We start from the raw sequence: 20,094 nt of genomic DNA on the forward strand, positions 1-20,094 counted from the left end.
TCAGTGCTCCTTGCCATGTTTCCACGAGCAGCTGGAAGACTGAGCTTGAGTTTGAATATCACTTTGTCCTCCGTTCTCTCCCTCTGCCGCCCGCCTTCCACGCTGTGCTGGGTGTCCACCTTCTGCTGCTCCTCTTGCCAGGCTCCCAAGAGCTTTATCCTGCAGGCTTGCCTGTCCTCTCATGCCCAGACTCGCCCAGCTGCCCCTTCCCTCTCTTCTCACACAGGAGCTCAGAACCCCATTTCCTGGGAGGTACAGCGATTTGATGGGTGGTACAACAACCTCATGGAGCACAGATGGGGCAGCAAAGGTAGGTGAGGGCCAGGTGAAGACAGCCCCAGGGGCAGGGTTGCCCGAAGGGGCAAGGGCTGGCAGCCACCAGCAAAGGCTCATCCATTCTTAAGGTTTTAGGATCTGTGGTATGGAGGGAAGCCTGGGACAGAGGGGGTAAGGGAGCCCCACTGAAGATTTATCTTTGTCCCTACTCCCTCCTACCCCAGGCTCTCGGCTTCAGCGCCTGGTCCCAGCCAGCTATGCAGATGGTGTGTACCAGCCCTTGGGAGAACCCCACCTGCCCAACTCCAGAAAGCTCAGCAACACTGCCATGAGGGGCCCTGCAGGGCAGGCCTCCCTACGAAACCGAACAGTGCTGGGAGTCTTCTTTGGTGAGGCCCTCTACCTCTGGGGGAGGGCAGCCAGTAGGGTTGGCTGGACACCTCTATGTCTGAGTGGGGAGTCAGGGAGTGAGGGAGAGAAGTGACGGAGGATCTTAGAAATGCAGGTGAGAGATGGAGGGAAAGGCAATGAGATGGGGTATTCTTACCCAAAACTGGATTTGCCTCTTGGAGGGTATTGAGCTAAAAGACACAACCAAGCCAAGAATAGGAAGAGTTTTATTTAGAACAAGTAGGGGAGAACATGGAGTATATTTCTCAAAGCAGTGTCTTCCTGAATAACAAAACTGAGGAAGTTTTAAGCTAAGGGTCCTATGGATTCATGAAGGCACTTGTACAATGGGGAATTCCCCCTAGAATTTAGGCAAAAGTCATCTGGGAATGACAGAGTCCAGGGCTTTTTTTTTTTTTTTTTTAAACAATTTTCTTTCAGGACACCTGGGTGGCTCAGTGGGTGAAAGCCTTTGACTTCGGCTCAGATCATGGTCTCAGGGTCCTGGGATTGAGCCCCGCATGGCATCGGGCTCTCTGCTCAGCAGGAAGCCTGCTTTCCCCTTTCTCTCTGCCTACTTGTGATCTCTCTGTCAAATAAATAAATAAATAAATAAAATTGTCCCAAAAACCCCAATTTTCCTTCTTTCTTTCTTTCTTTCTTTCTTTCTTTCTTTCTTTCTTTCTTTTTCAGATTTTGTTTGACAGACAAAGATCACAAGCAGGCAGAGAGGTAGGCAAAGAGAGATGGGGAAGCAGGCTCCCTGCTGAGCAGAGAGCCCCATGTGAGACTTGATTCCAGGACCCTGGGATCATGACCTGAGCCAACGGCAGAGGCTTTAACCCACTGAGTCACCCAGGCGCCCCCAGAGTCCAGGTTTTAATTGATGGAACTCACAAGGGCTAGCAAGGGTTGGCATCAATTGTCTGCCTTTAATTGATCTGATATCTGAGTGGGCAAAGGGGTTTTAATCCTGCAAAGATAACTCAAGAATGTGCTTTGGGCAAGTAGTCATAAATCACAAGATGTCTGGGGCCTAAAATGATTTTTCTTAAGTCAATAAAGCTATGTCTTATATTTCTTTTTCTGGGGAAGAAAATGTACAGGGAGAAAGTCTGGTTGGGGGAGGCATAAATTTGTCCCACATTGAGCTGTTGATGGGACTGCAGGTAAAGACAGGAATATGACAATAATCTGGTAGGGACTCTTGGTGGGACCCTATTCTGACTCTTGCCCCTGTGACTCCTAGGACAGTCTCAGGGCAGGGTTTTTATTTTGGCAAGAGGGTTGGTGGGTGGAGTGTCAAAATGGGGGTGCTAGAGTGGTTGGCCAGACCCCAGTGACTGTGGGTTGCTGCTACCAGCAGGAATGCCAGGTTCGTGCTGGCCACCCAGGATGTCTCTATTTGATTCCCAGTGTCCAGTGTTGCAGTGAGACTGGGAGATTCTCTGTGTGGGCTGCTCTCAGATGCATGTTGGAGCAGGTGTTCCCAGCCCAACTGCCTAGGCACACTCACCAGGGCACCTCCCAGTTACCAAGGAGAAGACCAAACTGGCAATGAAAACAGTTTGGACCAGGGTGTAACAAAGGACTGGGAAGGGTGAAGGAGGTCAAGACTTGGGCTTGCCAAGACTGGCTGAGGAGTCTTTTGAAGCTTCAGGGGAAGTTGGGGAAGGCTTATAGATACTTGATGAAGAAGAGAGAATGGTCCTTAGCTGGTCCTTGCCCACCCTCCCCTGTTGCGGACAGGCTACCACGTGCTCTCGGACCTGGTGAGCGTGGAGACCCCCGGCTGCCCAGCCGAGTTCCTCAACATCCACATCCCGCCCGGCGACCCGGTGTTCGACCCCGACCGGCGCGGGGACGTGGTCCTCCCCTTCCAGAGGAGCCGCTGGGACCCCGAGACCGGACGGAGCCCCAGTAATCCCCGCGACCTGGTGAGACTAGGCGGCCGGGGTCCCGAGGTCGCGGCCCGACAGGGCGGGGCGGGGCTCCCACCCCCTCGCCCACCCACACCCGCTTCTGCTCCCCCACCCCCGGCTCACCCTGGCGGCTCACCGTCTTCGTGCCCCTGCAGAGCAACGAGGTGACGGGCTGGCTGGACGGCAGCGCCATCTATGGCTCCTCGCACTCCTGGAGCGACGCGCTGCGGAGCTTCTCCGGGGGGCAGCTGGCGTCGGGGCCCGACCCCGCCTTCCCCCGGGACGCGCAAAGCCCCCTGCTCATGTGGACTGCGCCCGACCCGGCCACCGGACAGCGCGGGCCCCGGGGGCTGTACGGTGAGGCTGCGGGGCGGGCTGCGGCGGCCGGGGCGCGGGTCGGGCCGGGGCGGGCTGCGGGCGGCCACACTGGCGGTCAGTCCGCTGCTCACGTCCTCCCCTGCGTCCCCCGCGCCCTGCGGCCCCGCGTCGCGTGCAGCCTTCGGGGCGGAGCGAGGGAACCGCGACCCCTTCCTGCAGGCGCTGGGCCTGCTGTGGTTCCGCTACCACAACCTGTGCGCGCAGCGGCTGGCCCGCGAGCACCCGCAGTGGGGGGACGAGGAGCTGTTCCAGCACGCGCGCAAGAGGGTCATCGCCACCTACCAGGTCAGTCACACGCCCCGTCCCCGCCTCCCCCCCGCTCGGTAACCCGCCCTCCCCCCCCCCCCCCACACACTGCCCGCTGCTTCGCGGGAGACTCCGCTGCCCCGCAGAGCCCTCCATCCTCACACAAACAGCCCCCAGAACTGGAGCTAACGTCTAGGAATGGACCCCGAAGATGAGCAGCAGGCCAAGGGCCATTATACACGAGACTTGGCTGTGGTTATTAGTTATTAGGCCACTGCCATCCCATGTTCCCAGTGGGGGACAGGCCTCTGCCCCTGTCCTGTTGGAGTTGCCTCCCTCCTGACTGCCCCTGCTTGGCCCTCACTTCCACCTAAGCCTTCCTTGGGCTCAGACGGCTCTCAGCATGGCTGCTCCAGTACTTGCCTCCCTTTTGCCCTGTCTTGACCCTCAGAACATAGCTCTGTATGAGTGGCTGCCCAGCTTCCTGCAGAAAACACCCCCAAAGTATGCAGGTGAGGGGAGTATGCATGTGAGGGGATGCGGAGGGAGAATGGGGGAGCTAGCAGGAGTTTTTTGGATGGGGAGAAGAGGTGCAGAGGGAGCGGGGAGAAGAGGAGGGGTAGGAGGGTGGGTGGTTTAAGGGCTAAATGTTACTGTCCTCTCTCTTCTCCTCTTCCCCCAGGATACCGCCCTTTCCTGGATCCCAGCATCTCTCCAGAGTTCCTGGCGGCCTCTGAGCAGTTCTTCTCCACCTTGGTGCCTCCTGGCATCTACATGAGGTGAAGGCAAAGCATAAACGTCTCTGTGTTAGGAGGAATGGGGATGTCATTTGAGAAAAATCTGCCCTCAGGAGCCCTCAGGAAAGGATTATCAGTCTGAAGTGTGCTAATTTCCCCAGAGAACAGTGAATTTGGAGGGGGGAGAAAATTGTTTAAAAAGGCATCATGTCGTCTTGAAGCACTTTGTGTCCATTTTCCTACAGCTGGTGTATGTATAACCCCCCAATTAAACACAAGCTAATTGAGGCTTAGAGGGTGAGTCACAAACCCTCCTGGTCTGAAACTTAGGTCTTGACACTACATTGGGGGCATTTGTAGCTCTAAGCACAGGACCTGGGTCTTGTAAGCCTTTCTAGGGAATTATAATTTAAAAAGTGTGAGAGCTGAAGAAAAACTTTGACTCCAAAATAATGAAAAGCGAACTTTAAACTAAAAATATACATATTTAATTAAATGTATATGGAACAAAACATCAGTTTATTTTTTATAATTGCATTATAATTTGAAACAATTTGTTGGTTAGGAGCACCTGGTGGTTCAGTCAGTTAAGTGGCTGCCTTCAGCTCAGGTCATGATCCCAAGGTCCTGTGAGGGAGTGCTGCATCAGGCTCTCTGCTCAGTGGGGAGTCTGCTCCCTCTCCCTCTACACCTCCCCCCCTGCTTATACTCTCTCTCTCTCACTCTCTCTGTCAAATAAATAAATAAAATCTTTTAAAAAAATTCATAGGTTTGACTTTCTTACTCTGGAACAATTTTTAGATATGCCTAATGATAGCCAAGAAATCATAGCAATTGACTTATCCATAGACAAGTAATTTCAAAAAAACAACTAAAAATCCTTTTAAAATCGTTTAACTTACATATATTTGTATATATATGTATGTATACATATGTATTCATATGTATTCATATATAATGAATTCTGTCTTTGGGAATTGGGAGAGAAGAGGTACTCTGAATAGAGTCCCATGTTTATGTGTGTGTGTGTGTGTGTGTGTGTATACTGAGTGTACACACACACACACACAGAAATGGAGAAAGAGATGGGGAGGGGAAGCATGTGGATGCTTTGGGTACATTTTTAAATGTTTACAATGGCCTGGCCTCTAGCTATATCTAGTCCTGGAGACCAGCACTGACCCCATGGCCTAAGCCATCACGCCCCCACTCTTTGCATTTCAGAAATGCCAGTTGTCACTTCCAGGAGGTCATCCATTCGAACTCAAGTACCTCCAGAGCTCTCCGGGTCTGCAACAGCTACTGGAGCCGAAAGGTCAGCACCGGGGGCACATATGTGGGTGTGTGTGGTATGTGTGTATGTGTGTGCATGCATTTGTGTGCATCTGTGTCTGAGGTATGTGATGCAGGTGGGCAGTAGGGCCGAGGGAGCCGGTGTACATGCTCAAAAACGAATCCTCCACCTCCACCTGAGGGCTGTGTGAGGGACAGCGAGGCCTATGCAGGTGTGGCACTACATTCATTGCTACCTTGTGGGTTTTTCTTCTCCTTTGTCAGCTCTGAGCCCCTTGTAGGCCTTGGAGTACCCCAGCCATCCCACCCCTCCCCCCAAGGAAATGTCCCAGTGAGACATACCTAAGGCAGTGTGTGAATGTGTATGTTGAGGGGCAAGCACGGAGGAGGAAAGAATTCTGAGATTATCAGGGATAATCTGTCCCTCTCAAACCAGGTCAGTGTGGGTGAAGAGCATTGACAAATAATTTAAAGCAAAATCTTATACTTTGTGTGGAGAAGAAGAGAGGTGGGAGGAAAAGGGAGAAGAGGAAAGCACAGGAGAAGAGTCACAGAGCTGAACTGAAGAAGACCTCAGTGTCCTCCTAATTGTTTTATTTTAATTTAACTTAAATTAATTTTATCCCTAATACCCTTTTTATTAAGGGGAAGGCACTGAGTTCAGAGAGGTCCTGTGATTTGCCCATGGTCATACACCTGTTCACTAACAGAGCAAAGACCAAGACCTAGATGCTCTAGTGCCTTTGTCGATCATATCGTCCATTCTCCTAAGTGGAAGTAAAGTTTTAGATCCCTTGTGTTTGTGGGGACTTGTCTCCCAGCAGCATGAGCTTTGGATGGGGACATCACTCACCCTGAGTGAGGAATCAACCAATGGAGGAGGAATGGCCTGCTACTTTCAGAGCAAACACCAGTACCGGGTGGGCCCAAGACATGCACTGTGGTGTGGGGAGATCCTGGCTGCTCAACCTTCAGCCCCGCCCTCTCTCCCCATTCCCAAAGCATCCAAACCTGCAAAGAGCTGAGGACGTGGATGCGCTGCTGCTGGGCATGGCCTCCCAGATCGCTGAGCGAGAGGACCATGTCGTGGTCGAGGATGTGCTTGGTGAGGCTGAGGCTATCCTTTCAGCCTGTGCCCTGCTGGTCCCTGGGTGGGGCTTCTGCTGGAGCTCCCGTGTCAGGGCAGAGAGGGTGCCTGGGGCTGGGAACCTGCACTCTTTAACTGCTGAGAGACCTAGTGACCATGGTTCCCTCTGTGTGACTTCAGTCCCCCCTGGGACTGGTTGGAGCCTGGGTCCTGGGCTACTGTTGCTGTGGTGGCCCTGAGCTCCCTCAGACCCTCCGTTATTTCATCCCCAGATTTCTGGCCTGGACCCCTGAAGTTTTCCCGCACAGACTACCTGGCTGGCTGCCTGCAGAGGGGCCGGGATCTGGGCCTGCCCTCTTACACCAAGGCCAGGGCAGCACTGGGTCTGGCTCCCGTTACCAGATGGCAGGACATCAACCCTGCACTCTCCCAGAACAACCACACTGTAAGGAGGGGTTGGGACCCAGAGGGCAGGGTGGGAAGGTGGAACCACATTGGCCCAAGACAGGGAAGGCAGTCAGTGAGATACAAACACTAGAGACAAGTCCCTGGGGAGAGGGATGGGACTCACCCAGGTGGCATCCCAGTGTCATACACCACGATGGAAGTTACCAGACCAGCAGGATTTGGCAGTAGACCTTGTGACTCTGCCAATCTAGCAAATGTTTGTTGAGCATCTCTTGCATGCCAGGCACTTAATAGGCATTATCTCATTTGCTCTTCTAACAACCATCTGAGCAGGTGTAGAAGGTCCTTGACCCAGGGAAAAGCTGTACTATTTTACACTTTTTTGATACTCAAGCTGCCTTTGGGGAGTCAACTGTCACGCCCTGAGCTATCTCGCCTGGGCAAGCGACGTCGCTTGCCATCAACAGACCAGTTTTGGTCCCCTTACCCTCTTGGCATAGTGGCATTTCTACAGTTGCATGCTTGCTTTATTGCTTTTGTCCTTACTGTTTTATAAGATTGTTGAAAAGTGGAGAATTGAAAGGTTGATGAAGAAGCACTATGCACATGGGGCTTGTAAGCTTTATAAAATCAATATAAAGATAGGGATCACCGGGCACACCAAAAGTAGCAAATCTTTATCTTAACTGGCCCTTGCTGGAATTAAGCTGGGCAAATGTTTGTTTACATAGCAGAGAAAAGAACTAAAGTAAAGGTCAGGTAGAAAGTGCTGCTCATATAATGTTGAAGTCTGTCTCCAAAAAGAATGCATATGAAGGGATTTGATTTTTAAGAATTTTTTTAGCTCTCAAGAATAGAAACCTTCTCTAATACATCATTCTACCTTTCCAGCTTTTGTACTGATTTTGATCCTCAACTTTCATACCTTTTTGAGAACAATCCACATAGGGAACTGGCTGCCCATTTTATTCCAACGTTCTAAAATAGGCAGCTGAGGGCGCCTGGGTGGCTCAGTGGGTTAGGCCGCTGCCTTCGGCTCAGGTCATGATCTCAGGGTCCTGGGATCGAGTCCCACATCGGACTCTCTGCTCAGCAGGGAGCCTGTTTCCTCCTCTCTCTCTCTCTCTCTCTGCTTACTTGTGATCTCTCTCTGTCAAATAAATAAATAAAATCTTAAAAAAAAAATTTAAAAAAAAAAAAATTAAAAAAAAAAAAATAAATAAAATAGGCAGCTGAGTCTGTGAGCGAGTTTCCATAAATGAGTTAACTTGTGTAAAGCACTCAGAATGGTGCCTGGGGCTTAATAAGTGAGTAATTGTCACTTTCATTTATTATTATCATCCCTGGGGCTGATCCCTGCAAACTACCTCTTTTCCCCAGGGTGGGTACCAGGTCCTTGCACTCACTGCTATCCCTTCTTGGCCCCAGGTGCTGGAGGCCACAGCTGCCCTGTACAACCAGGACCTGTCCCGGCTGGAGTTGCTCCCCGGGGGGCTCCTGGAGAGCCACGGAGATCCCGGCCCCCTCTTCAGCACCATCGTCCTTGACCAGTTTGTGCGGCTGCGGGATGGCGACCGCTACTGGTTTGAGAACACCAGGAATGGGTAAGGCCTGCCTGGGTTGCTTCCTCAGACTTCACCTTGGCCTGGGCCCCAGGCCCTCTGTGTATAATGTCAGCAGCCCCGTGATTCCCAGTTGGCCTCCCCCTCTCCTTGGCCCCTCTGGAGCCCTGGGCTAGAGCAGGCATTTCTCTCCCAATACAACATCTCCTCAACTCTCCCATCCCCAGGCTATTCACTGAGGAAGAAATCGCAGAGATCAGAAACACTTCCCTGTGGGATGTCCTAGTGGCTGTCACCAGGATGAACCCCAGTGCCCTGCAACCCAATGTCTTCTTCTGGCATACGGGTGAGTGGCCCGGGGGATGCTTGGAGTGGCCTGGGGTCTGGTATCTCATCCCTCCTCAGCTGTGGGCCTGGTTTGGGTGTGGCTGGGCAGTAGACTTCAAGGAGGCAGTGAGTCACGGTTCTGCCCTTGGGAACTTTGGTTCTTGGCACCAAGGTGGCCACATGTGGCTGTGTAGTTTCCTTTCTGCACAACCCCAGGGGGTACCCAAGTGGTGGCAAGACTGAGACTCAGAGAGACCTAGGGAGGAGACTCGCATCTGCTGGGCTGAGCCTGGGGTGGGTGTAATATCAAGAAGGCCCAGTGCAGTTAGGATATCCTAATCCCACAGCTGTGACAAGGGAAGTGCTGTGTGTGTGTGTGTGTGTGTGTGTGTGTGTACATATGTGTGTGTGAGGGAGAGAATGACAAGGGTAAGCAGCTCCCATACCTCTGCTACGCAGAACTCCCCCCCACCCTATGTTTCCTGCTACCCTAACCTCCTCAGTGATTCTGTACCAGAGCCTCTGGTCCAGCACCCTCAGAACTCTAGCTTCCTCTGCCTCCCCAGGAGACCCCTGCCCGCAGCCAAGACAGCTCAGCACCGAAGGCCTGCCAGCCTGTGCTCCCTCCATCGTGCGTGACTATTTTGAAGGCAGTGGATTTGGCTTTGGGGTCACCATTGGGGCTCTCTGCTGCTTCCCCCTGGGTAAAAGTGATGGGCAGGGGGGTATTGGGTGAAATGCGAAAGCTGAGGGGTGGCAGTGGGGTGGTTTCATCTAGGACACTAACTATGCAGAGTACTGTTCCTTTGGGCGTATGATGAAAATATCAGAGCAGGAGGGGACATGAGAAGTATCTGACCCGCAGATAAGTCAGCTTCAGGGAAATTTGCCTTTCTGTCCTCCTGGAGTCCTTCCAGGGCCCCGGTTGGTCAGGAGCCACAGGGAATCCAAATCTCACAGTTACTTGCAGGAGCCTGGGCCTGGGAAACTGTCCAAGGCAAACCCTGCCTGAAAATCAGTTGAGAACTAGCTGGGGTAGAGGCTTGAGACCTAGACTTTGGCATGGCCATGTGTGAGTCCACCAGGAGCATGGCAGAGCAGGTCCAGTCTCTGGCACAAGGACTCTGGCCTTAGTCTCCGGCTGGCAAGGGACCTGAGTGGTGGAAGCCACAGAGGCTGTACTGGTCTCTTGGAGGATACTCAAAGCTCCCTCCCCACCCCCAACCAGGGAGTTTCACAATTTGAGACAACTGAATGAGCTGACCTAAGAGATGGGGAAAGAAAGGGGTCTTGCCTGTTAAAGGGGCCACTGATCTCGCCAGACCCCCCACCCCTTCCTCTGAACATCCTCCTGCCTCTGCCCACTCAGTGAGCCTGCTTAGTGCCTGGATTGTTGCCCGACTCCGAAGGAGAAATTTCAAGAGGCTCCAGGGTCAGGACCGCCAGAGCATCATGTCTGAGAAGCTCGTGGGGGGCGTGGAAGGTAGGTCTGAAGCTGCCAGGGCAGTTCAGGGGAGGACATAACTCAGAGCTGCAGACCACCCCCACCTCAGCTGCCTAAGGAAAAGGCCTCCCTTTTCTAGGCCTCCAAGCAGATGAGGGCAGGTCGGAAGAGCCATGGAGGCATCAGGTGGACTTTGGACCTGGACTCCTTCAACCTCCATAGAACCTCCCCATGGTCCCACAAAAAGTGGGTGTGATGGACTCATGGGGAGGAGTCACAGGGCTCTGACTACATTTCATAGGCTTACCAGGAATCTTTAGAATCCTCGGCAATGGATGCTGTGTGGCATCTTACCCTGGAATTTTAGGCAACAGAGAAGAAATTAATGGAAGTCCAGAGTCACACTGATGAGGACTGGAATCTGGATTCTACCACTTGGGCTTTTGGGCCTTAGGCAGATTTTCTAATCCCTTTAAACCTATTTTTTCTTATCTGTTAAACAGGAATAATAACAGCACTTATCTCACAGGTTTATGAAGATTAAATTAACTAGTTCACTCCAAGTGGTTGGTATAGTATTGGGCACACAGTAAACACTCAGAAAATGGTAGTTGTGCTTCACATGAGCTACAGGCACAGCAGGACTCTTGGGGAGGGGCCTCTGTACCTAAGAAGGGGCCAGGAGCTACAGAGGCCTTGACCTAACTCCAGCCTGAAGCCAGCCTCGTTCATCCTGGCCCCAGCCGACCCAGCCCTGTCTCTCTAGCATTGGAATGGCAGGGCCACAAGGAGCCCTCCCGGCCAGTGCTGGTGCACCTGCAGCCCGGACAGATCTGCGTGGTGGACGGCAGGCTCTCTGTGCTCCGAACCATCCAGCTGCGGCCCCCGCAGCAGGTCAACCTCATCTTATCTGGCAACCGTGGACGCCGTGCCCTGCTGCTCAAGATCCCCAAGGAGTATGACCTGGTAAGGCCCAGCTGGTCCCATTCCTGGGCCACAGCCAGGGAGGCAGCCCGGTGGAAGGGAAAGAGCACTGAATCAGGAAGGGTTTCCAGCTTCTAATCCCAGGCTATAGTACCTGATAGAGAGAGAAACATGAACACGTTTGTCCGGCTCTGGGCCTGTGAGGTGACGTGATCTCCCCAGTGCCACCTTCTTCCTGCGCAGTCTTCCCCCCTTTTCTAAGGATGCCCCAGTGGGCCCTAGCTGGGAGTCCTTGGAAGAAGTCAGGCCCTCTTCCCTGCCCTCTGATTATAGGATCTAGTGAATTGTTAGAGATTTTGGAGAGGAACTCAATCAGAGGCTGGTTTTCAGCTATCTGACTCCCGGTCCCTTCCATCATCTCTCCTCCCTGCCTTTCCTTCTCTTCTCCAGTGCGAACAGAGAGGGAAGGATGGCTGCAGACATGTGTATCTGAAGGCAGTCTCTGTACCTATAAGTGAGCCCAGAACCCCACTGACCCCAGGACAGAACAGTAAATTCCTTTTATAAGGGCACTCTTTCCAGCGGCCTCCGACAGAACTCACGCAAAGCTCCTGGCCCCAGGAGGCCTCCACAAAGTGTTGCTCTCCCTGTCACCACTCCGTAGGTGCTGCTATTTAACGTGGAGGAGGAGCGGCAGGTGCTAGTGGACAACCTCCGGGCGGCCCTGAAGGAGAGCGGGCTGAGGTTCCAGGAGTGGGAGCTTCGGGAGCAGGAGCTGATGAGGGCAGCTGTGACGAGAGAGCAGCGGAGCCACCTCCTGGAGACCTTCTTCAGGCACCTCTTCTCCCAGGTATGTAGCTAGGCTCGGGTCTATCCATGCATGTCTGCTTGTGGTTGTGCCCTTGCCTGCATGCGGCCATGGGGTGACTCCAGGGAAAGTCAGGAGCCCTGACACTGATAATCAGGCCTACCGCACTTTTGGCCCAATCACCTGGCCTTTCTGTAAGGAGATGCTCTGACGCCTACCTGTGCGACTCCAGGGAGGGCACGTCAGAAGTTTATCTGCGTGTGTCACTCAGCTTTCTCCTCAGGACTGTCCAGCCTTTCTGCCGTCACTTAACTCATTCTGACTAAAAGGCCGCAGGAAGCCCGGGTCAGTGTGGGGGCAGTGAGGGCCTTTGGTTCCCCCTTCCTTGGTGGAATGCTGCTGCCAGAGGCCTTCATGGGGCTTTGGTGCTCACTTTGCATACTTCCAAGAACTACTGAGAGGATGTGGGAAAACAAGCCAGGAAGAGAAATGCAAGGACTCAAGTCCCTATCAGGCACAGAAATAAAGTAGCCTGGGTCCAGGAGGGTGGAGAGGAAAAGCTTGGTAGAGATAAGATCCATCCAGCCCAGGTTCCACGCAAGGACTCTGTCCTGCCTCTGGGAAGAAAGAACAGCCACAGAAGGGAAGATAACCAGCACGGAATGATGGCTACAAAACAGCTAAGAGCTAAGCAGTGTAGGAGTTCAGCAAAGGTAGTGAGTTTTCAGGCTGGTGGACAGTCATGGTTCGGGTCACATTTGGTGAGAACTTAAAAAGAGGTGGAAAATTTTTGCTCAGAGGAAAGGAGCAGGAGGGACTGCACAGTGGTGCCCAGTAGAAAGGCAAACAATTAATGTTTGAGGAGAAGGAGCAGGGTTGGCTGGCCTGGGAGAAGATTTGTGAGGGAAGCGGCCAATTAATGGTCATTTACAATGTGCCAGGCACAGGTCTTTTGTCATTTACTCCCCAAGCCCATTGAACTGGAGTATGCACTAGAATGGAGGGATCCCCAGGAGAGGAGACTCATTGCGAGGGCCTGGGGGGGCCAGAGCACCTCTACTCAGTTGGGGACCCATCAGGACTACAGGGACTCCTTGTGCTGGGGGTGCGAGAGTGGGCTACTATGACTTGGGGGTAGCTGCCAACCCTCTCTATCTGCACAGTGCTTCCAGTTTTCAAGACATTTTCCACACAGTTTCTCTTGTTGATTCTCACAATAGCCCTGTCAGACAAGTAGGGCACATAAGGAAAATGAAGGCCAGACAACTGGAGAGACTTGCCTGTGGTCACACAGCAAGTGGGTGGCAGAGCTGGGACAGGAACCCGGTCTTTTGCCTCTAGCCCCAGGCTCTTTCCACTAAAGCTCCTTGTTTTGAAGCAACAAGGTTTGCCTCATGAAATCATAGCCAAGTTTGGACCGGGGGCTCCCGGTTGACAGGCAGGAGAAACAGGTCCTGTGGCCTGAGGCCTGCCTCCTTCCCCCACTGCCTGCTCTGATGCTCGGAAAGCTCCTGGATGGGCTCCAGATAGCCCACTGTGAGAATTCTCCTTTCCCAATCCCAGCTTTTTCTCAACTCAGCTGAGGCTTTTCTTTTCTTTTTTTCGAGTCAAAACTCCTTTGGGTGTAGGAGCAAGCTTGTACTGACAAAGGATCAGTTGACTGAGGCTACAGTGATATCTCAGGAATTCCAAAGGGAGGATTGTGTCCTGGCCTGGAAGGGGCAAGGAAAGGGAGAGTTGCCAGCCAACAGGGTCACTTACTTCTCTCTCTTAGCCTGCCTGGTTTTCTCTGTATGTTTACTTCCCTCTGTCTGTGTCTCTGAGCACTTGGAAGAACATGGTGGTCCACAGCTTCTGAGGTTTCTTGTGCTCAGGTCAAGACCGACCTGGGACCTCATAGTCCCATTCCACATCGCCTGCTTGGATCAAGTGTGCGTCCCTGATCCACCCAGCTACCATAGAGGACCAGAGCTCTGTAGAACAAATGGCCCTAGGGACCACCTGCAGGGCACAGGACAGGTGCTCAGGATATGGTGGGGGGCAGACACCTGGAAAAGGCAGCTCCTATAAGCCTCAGCTGGACTTCAAATCAAGGATACCTTGTCTCCTTCTCTCTCCCTCCTTCTGCTACTGCCCGGGGGCAGGTGCTGGACATCGACCAGGCAGACGCAGGGACCCTGCCCCTGGACTCATCCCAGAAAGTACGGGAGGCCCTGACTTGCGAGCTGAGCAGAGCTGAGTTTGCCGAGTCCCTGGGCCTCAAGCCCCAGGACATGTTTGTGGAGTCCATGTTCTCCCTGGCCGACAAAGATGGCAATGGCTACCTGTCCTTCCGGGAGTTTCTGGACATCCTGGTGGTCTTCATGAAAGGTAGGGGAGAAGGGAGTAATCGTCCAGGTAGGCGGTGATAGAAGGGGCTAGAGACTGAGGCTGGAGGGTAGCTGACCCATTGGAGATGGAGAAGTGCCAGGCCAGGTCTCCAGCCACAGCAGGCATCTGGGAGCACCCAGGTAGAGATCAGGAAGCAGAGTGACCCCTTGTTGTGCTCAGCAGTGGGTCACACTCATGTGAGGCCCCTTCTGGCCAGCCTGGGGTTAGGCAGGTAGGTTGGGGCTCTCACAGGGTCCTCCTCCTCCCAGGCTCTCCTGAGGAGAAGTCTCGCCTTATGTTCCGCATGTATGACTTTGATGGGAATGGTCTCATTTCCAAGGACGAGTTCATCAGGATGCTGAGGTTGGTCCTGTGGGATGGCCAGAAGAGTGGGCCAGGACAGCGACTGCTGGAGGAAAGGAGTGGGGGCATGAAGGTGGGAACAGGAGGGTAAAGAGCAGGGGCCATATAGCCGAAGACTGTTATAAACTAGGAGGGGGCTTGGGATTTGGCCAGTTGGGGCCCTTCTGTATGGGCTCCGAAGGCCTGGTGGGATGGCCAGTAGGTCCTCTTGTCTAGGCCTCAAGCTCCTTTTCTGGGCCTGATGGCTTCCCTCCCCCATCCCCAGGTCCTTTATCGAGATCTCCAACAATTGCCTGTCCAAGGACCAGCTGACGGAGGTGGTGGAGTCCATGTTCCGGGAGTCTGGCTTCCAGGATAAGGAGGAGCTGACATGGGAGGACTTCCATTTCATGCTGCGGGACCATGACAGCGAGCTTCGCTTCACGCAGCTCTGCGTCAAAGGTGGGGCGGCCTGGGCTTGGGGCTGACTGATGTAGCCATTAGACACAGCAGGCACAGTGCCTCGGGCCCACCTACTTTTAGAAGCCCGCAGAAATGTTTTAATCTCTTTAAAATCAGAAGAAGGAATAATAATAATGAATAGGTGGCAACATATCCAACCTGGATTATATCCTTCTATATACCAACATGACTGTAAAAAATATTTACCTTTTATAAATACATGTATTTACTTTTTTTTTTTTTTTTTTTTTTTTTTTTTTTAAGGGCAGAAGTGGTTTAGTAAGTTGCCAGTGCCTAGGGCCCACAAGAGTCCTAATGCAGTTTTGCCCCAGGGGTCGGGGGGCAAGATCGGGATGGGGTGCAGGAACAGCAGATAAGACTCTGCCTCTCCCAGCTCTCTGTCAAAGCCCCTGCCCTGGGTGCCCAGCACCGGGGGAAACAGTGTCTCCCTATTACAGCCCTGGGCCATAGTCACCTGAGCTACAGGGTTTGGTGGCAGGTGTTGATGTCGGGGGAGGGGTGGCTCTGGTTTTGTTTGCCTTTATATTCCTTGTCTGTGTGCTCAGTTCATGTTTGCTTGAGTGCACGGAGACCCACTTCTGTTGTCCTTCCCCCTACTCCTGTCCCACTCGTGTCTGACTCAGGTGGGTGGGGGCTAGAGCCAGGGTGAGGAGGGGGCAGGTAGCAGGACTCTGTGGCCTCCTCCAAGCTATTACAGTACCATTACATTGTCTCACTGGGGCATGTTGAGACCAAACCCAGCCCCTCCCAGGATTACGAGAACATGGGGGAGTTGAGCAGCTCAGATCGGGGAGAGGGGCGAGTTGGGCAGGACAGAGCTAACACTCTGCTCAGGGCTTCCCTAGCCCGGGGCTGGAGAAGAGGTGCAGTGCAGTGCAGTGCAGACCCAGTACTCCCAATTCTCCTGCTTCTCACTTTTCCCAGGCAGCCAGGGCAGTAGGCACCTGGGCCTGAGGGCAGAGCAGGGGCAGGTGCCTGGAGATGAGCCCAGGCCAGAGTCCCAGGAACATCCAGCCCCTGGGGTGGAGGACCAGGCTGGGGGAGTGAGGATTATATAGAAGAGTACCTCTGGGTCCTATCTTGTTTTGCTTTTAGTTGTTGTTGTGTCTTGCTGTTTCCTTCAGATTTACTATGAAACATTTTAAACATACCTACAGAAAAGGTACAAGAATAGCACAAGGATCATCCCTTTCCCTGTGCACCTAGATTTGCCTTTTGGTACCATTTTGCCCCTCAGTGCTCAGCCCAGACAGGCATAGCTGGCTCATGGGAGAGTATCTCCCTCCCCAGCATTTTATTATGAACATTTTAATTTTTTATTTATTTTTTAAATTTATTTTTATTTATTTATTTGTTTATTTATTTTTATTTTATTTTTATTTTTTTATTTTTTTTAAGATTTTATTTATTTTCTGACAGACAGAGATCACAAGTAGGCAGAGAGGCAGGTAGAGAGAGCGGTGGGAAGCAGGCTCCCCGCTGAGCAGAGAGCCCAATGTGGGGCTCGATCCCAGGACCCTGGGATCATGACCTGAGCCAAAGGCAGAGGCTTTAACCCACTAAGCCACCAGGTTATGTCCCGGTTATGGACATTTTTAAACAGAGGAAGGTGGCAAGGATTTTATGGTGATCTCCATTTATGTACCTCCTAGGGCTACATTTAATTCCCAGTAGCTTTTAAGCTGGAGGGTTTAGCAGGGGTTTTGTGGCAGAATGGTCTCAGCAGGAAGATTGTATATAGTTCCTGAACTCTATCCCATAAGCCTGGTTCTAGTTCCAGAAGTGGGGCTGAAGGTGGACATGCACCCAGGGGACACTGCCTGGCCAACTTTGTTTTAGGCCTTCTCCCTGCCCACTCATGGTTGGGACTGGGTCCCACTGGGAGCAGAGTTTAAGGCTGGGGCACCCAAAAGGCAAGGATACTGGCCAAGGACCCTCTATGGTATGGATATGGGGTGAATGCCAGGGCTTCCTGGGCTCTGGGCCCTGAGCTGCTGCTCTGCGTTACAGGGGTGGAGGTACCTGAAGTCATCAAGGACCTGTGCCGGAGAGCCTCCTACATCAGCCAGGAAAAGATCTGGTGAGCTCTCATTGCAGAATGTTGGAAGGAGGGCTGAGGTGGGAGGATGACTTTTCTCTCCCCTACCTGCCTATGTTGTGCCTTCACACAAATTAGTAAAAAGGGCTCCTCACTCTAGGCAGACATAGCCCTGCACCAGGAAGAGCCGAGAACCTGCTGGATTTCAGTCCTCACCTACTTCCTGGGTCAGATGCCCTTGTGAAGGGCACCACTGTGTGTGTATCCCCAGGACATAACTCATTCATTCTCTAGGTCTCTAGAGAATCCTGCTGTCCCCTGGCTGAGAGCTCTGACCCCTCTGAAGACAGACTGGGACAGCAGAGGATCAAGTGGCTCAGGTGGCCAAAATCCTCTCTCTCTCATTCCTGTCCTAGTCCCTCCCCCAGAGTGAGTGCTCGCTGTCCCCACAGCAACGCTGACGTGGAGTGGACAGCACAGAGACTGAAGTGCCCCATGGACACAGACCCTCCACAGGAGATCCGGCGGAGGTTTGGCAAGAAGTACGCCTGCTCCTCCCCTTAAGGCCAGGCAGGTCATTCATCCCTTCAGCATAAAGGGGTGTAGGCAGGAGGCAGAGTTCATGCCCAGGGAGATCATAGTCTGACAAGATGATCTGGTACATTGATAGAGTGTCCCACTGATGACTGTTGTAATAGTGGTCAGAGCAAGGGGCTTCAGAGCTCAAGGAGGTTCTCACCTCTGCCTGGGAAGTCAAGGCAGGCTTCCTGGAAGGGGTGTCTTCTGAGCTTCCAGCAAAGGGTGAGAAGAGAGCAGGGTAAGAAGGGCCAGCTGCAGACTGGGAGGGGAGAGGGCTATCTGAGTGTGAGTGGGAACTGGGCTAGAGGAAGAGCATCCCCTGGGATAAACTGACCAAGTGAGCACTTGCAAGGCTGTCCCTTCTCTGCTTGGAGAGTGTGGTAAAACCTTAGAGGGTCTGCACACTGTTTGGCTTGAGCAACTGATAGCCTTTCTTTGCTCTGGGAAGATGGGTGTGCACTGGGGGAGGGGGCACTCCATAGCCAGAGCCAAGATTTCCCATCTCCCAGGGTCACATCCTTCCAGCCTCTGCTGTTCACGGAGGCTCACCGGGAGAAGTTTCAGCGCAGCCGACGCCACCAGACCTTGCAGCAGTTCAAGCGCTTCATCGAGAACTACCGCCGCCACATTGGCTGTGTGGCTGTGTTCTATGCCATTGCCGGGGGCCTCTTCCTGGAGCGTGCCTACTGTGAGTGTGGGCAGCCCTGCAGTCCCGGCTCCTGCGGGCCCAAGGGGACTTTTTGAACTTGAAGAGAGGCTCTGGGGAAGGTGGCCGGGGTGGGCCCTTAACCCGCCTCCGCAGCTCTCTGTCCTTTGCACTGCTCCCCTCTCACCCGCCTGGGCTCCCCGACAGACTATGCCTACCAGGCTCACCACACGGGCATCACGGACACCACCCGTGTGGGCATCATCCTGTCCCGGGGCACAGCCGCCAGCATCTCCTTCATGTTCTCCTACATCCTGCTCACCATGTGCCGCAACCTCATCACCTTCCTGCGAGAGACCTTCCTCCACCGCTACGTGCCCTTTGACGCCGCCGTGGACTTCCACCGGCTCATTGCCTCCACTGCCATCATCCTCACAGGTAGGGCCCCGCAGTCCCAGGGGTTCTGTCCACATCCTCCTGCACCCTGCTGCCTGCCCCTCTGCTCTCCTTTGTGCTTGAGTGTAAGCCCCGGATGTCCTTCTCAGAAGGATGGAGCTGGCCCCATGGTGGTGTGAAGTGAGCCCAGGAGCCCCACATGCTCTCTTCCCATGCTCTCAGGGCGCCCTCACCAGCCTCTAGCTGACAAGTTACCCACACCCCAGAATGAGGGCACATCAATGCCTTCTTTCCCAGCTTTTATGTGGTAAAACGTACTCCTTGAGAGAAACCCAAAGAATGAACTTCCAATGGTATAATTTCAGATTCCTGTGGCTGTGCTCACAGATGGTATATATGGGGCATGGTGGAGGTGGGAGGGACAGGAGGATGATGAGAGACCAGAAGTGCAGACCCCTAAGGCCTTTCTTCAGGCCTCCAAGACTGGGTGGCTGGAGTCCTCCAACTTGGGCTGAATGGGTTGAGGGCCCCCACCAGGCCACCCCCTGACTCACTCCCACCCTGTCTGGTCTTCCTTAGTCTTGCACAGTGCGGGCCATGTGGTGAATGTGTACCTGTTCTCCATCAGCCCACTCAGCGTGCTTTCCTGCCTCTTTCCTGGACTCTTCCATGACGATGGGTGAGTGAGTGGATGACTGTGTGTGTGCATGTGCATATGTGCGTGTATGTGTGCATATGTGCGTGCGTGCGTGTGTGTGTGTGTCAAGGTGGGGGATACTTTATGGAGCCAAATTTCCTTGGCTCAGAGGATAGTGTCACCTTCCAAGCGATAGGACAAACAATGATCAGCCAGAGCCCTGGCCCCAAGTGGGCAGAAAGGGAGACTGTGGCTGGGTTGGGGTGTTTCCTCTGGAAGATTCTTTCTGGAAGTCCCAGACATCTCTCAGCATCCTTCCTTGCTTTCCCTTCTCCACAGGTCTGAGTTTCCCCAGAAGTATTACTGGTGGTTCTTCCAGACTGTGCCAGGTGAAGAGTCCTCCCTACTCTGAATTTCTGGTTCTGGCTCTGAGCTCCTGGCTCTGGGTTCCAACTGCCATGAGGCAGCACTCACTCAGCTCTCAGCGTGGGCCAGGCTCTGCCCTCTGGTCCCGAGGACTCTCCGGGGCAGTAAGAGCCTCTGCTTCCCAGTCCTTCTCTTGGGAGTTTGGCTGGGCTCTTGCCCCAACTCTGAACATCCTCTGCTGTGGTATGGGAGTGTTCCCCTCTCCCTACACCCCAACATACACACCTACCATGACAGTGGCTTTGAGGAATGCTATGCATGTTGGAGAGATGGGGCTTGTCAAACTAGACAGAGCCCTCCACCCCTTGTAGTCTGTCTTGACAAGGGCTGTTTAGGGACATATCCCTAACTCCCCATAATCACCTATTTTAGAAC

General features: G+C 53.2%; 1 protein-coding gene across 8 annotated transcripts in view; it reads left to right on the forward strand.

The window, feature by feature from the left end:
* Positions 1 to 20,094, forward strand: part of DUOX1 (dual oxidase 1) — a 32,763-nt gene that overhangs the window by 3,820 nt on the left and 8,849 nt on the right. For 5 of the 8 annotated variants that reach the window (XR_009355545.1, XM_059181426.1, XM_059181430.1 and 2 more), the window contains exons 3-27: positions 227 to 310; positions 501 to 665; positions 2,416 to 2,603; positions 2,744 to 2,945; positions 3,085 to 3,251; positions 3,664 to 3,724; positions 3,895 to 3,991; positions 5,174 to 5,264; positions 6,245 to 6,347; positions 6,602 to 6,774; positions 8,166 to 8,341; positions 8,527 to 8,645; positions 9,193 to 9,330; positions 9,996 to 10,109; positions 10,837 to 11,036; positions 11,659 to 11,844; positions 13,947 to 14,172; positions 14,442 to 14,535; positions 14,801 to 14,976; positions 17,008 to 17,077; positions 17,452 to 17,577; positions 18,124 to 18,302; positions 18,468 to 18,698; positions 19,236 to 19,335; positions 19,633 to 19,682. Coding sequence is in view for 7 of the 8 variants with exons in the window: in XM_059181426.1 (XP_059037409.1) it covers positions 227 to 310; positions 501 to 665; positions 2,416 to 2,603; positions 2,744 to 2,945; positions 3,085 to 3,251; positions 3,664 to 3,724; positions 3,895 to 3,991; positions 5,174 to 5,264; positions 6,245 to 6,347; positions 6,602 to 6,774; positions 8,166 to 8,341; positions 8,527 to 8,645; positions 9,193 to 9,330; positions 9,996 to 10,109; positions 10,837 to 11,036; positions 11,659 to 11,844; positions 13,947 to 14,172; positions 14,442 to 14,535; positions 14,801 to 14,976; positions 17,008 to 17,077; positions 17,452 to 17,577; positions 18,124 to 18,302; positions 18,468 to 18,698; positions 19,236 to 19,335; positions 19,633 to 19,682 (3,516 nt within the window). In the remaining variant the exon portion in view is untranslated. Of the gene's footprint in view, positions 1 to 226; positions 311 to 500; positions 666 to 2,415; positions 2,604 to 2,743; positions 2,946 to 3,084; positions 3,252 to 3,663; positions 3,725 to 3,894; positions 3,992 to 5,173; positions 5,265 to 6,244; positions 6,348 to 6,601; positions 6,775 to 8,165; positions 8,342 to 8,526; positions 8,646 to 9,192; positions 9,331 to 9,995; positions 10,110 to 10,836; positions 11,037 to 11,658; positions 11,845 to 13,946; positions 14,173 to 14,441; positions 14,536 to 14,800; positions 14,977 to 17,007; positions 17,078 to 17,451; positions 17,578 to 18,123; positions 18,303 to 18,467; positions 18,699 to 19,235; positions 19,336 to 19,632; positions 19,683 to 20,094 lie in introns of those variants that run through there. The other 3 variants (XM_059181428.1, XM_059181429.1, XM_059181431.1) reach the window with 3 other exon arrangements.

Source organism: Mustela lutreola, chromosome 7, assembly GCF_030435805.1.
Source record: "Mustela lutreola isolate mMusLut2 chromosome 7, mMusLut2.pri, whole genome shotgun sequence".
NCBI lineage: Eukaryota > Metazoa > Chordata > Mammalia > Carnivora > Mustelidae > Mustela > Mustela lutreola.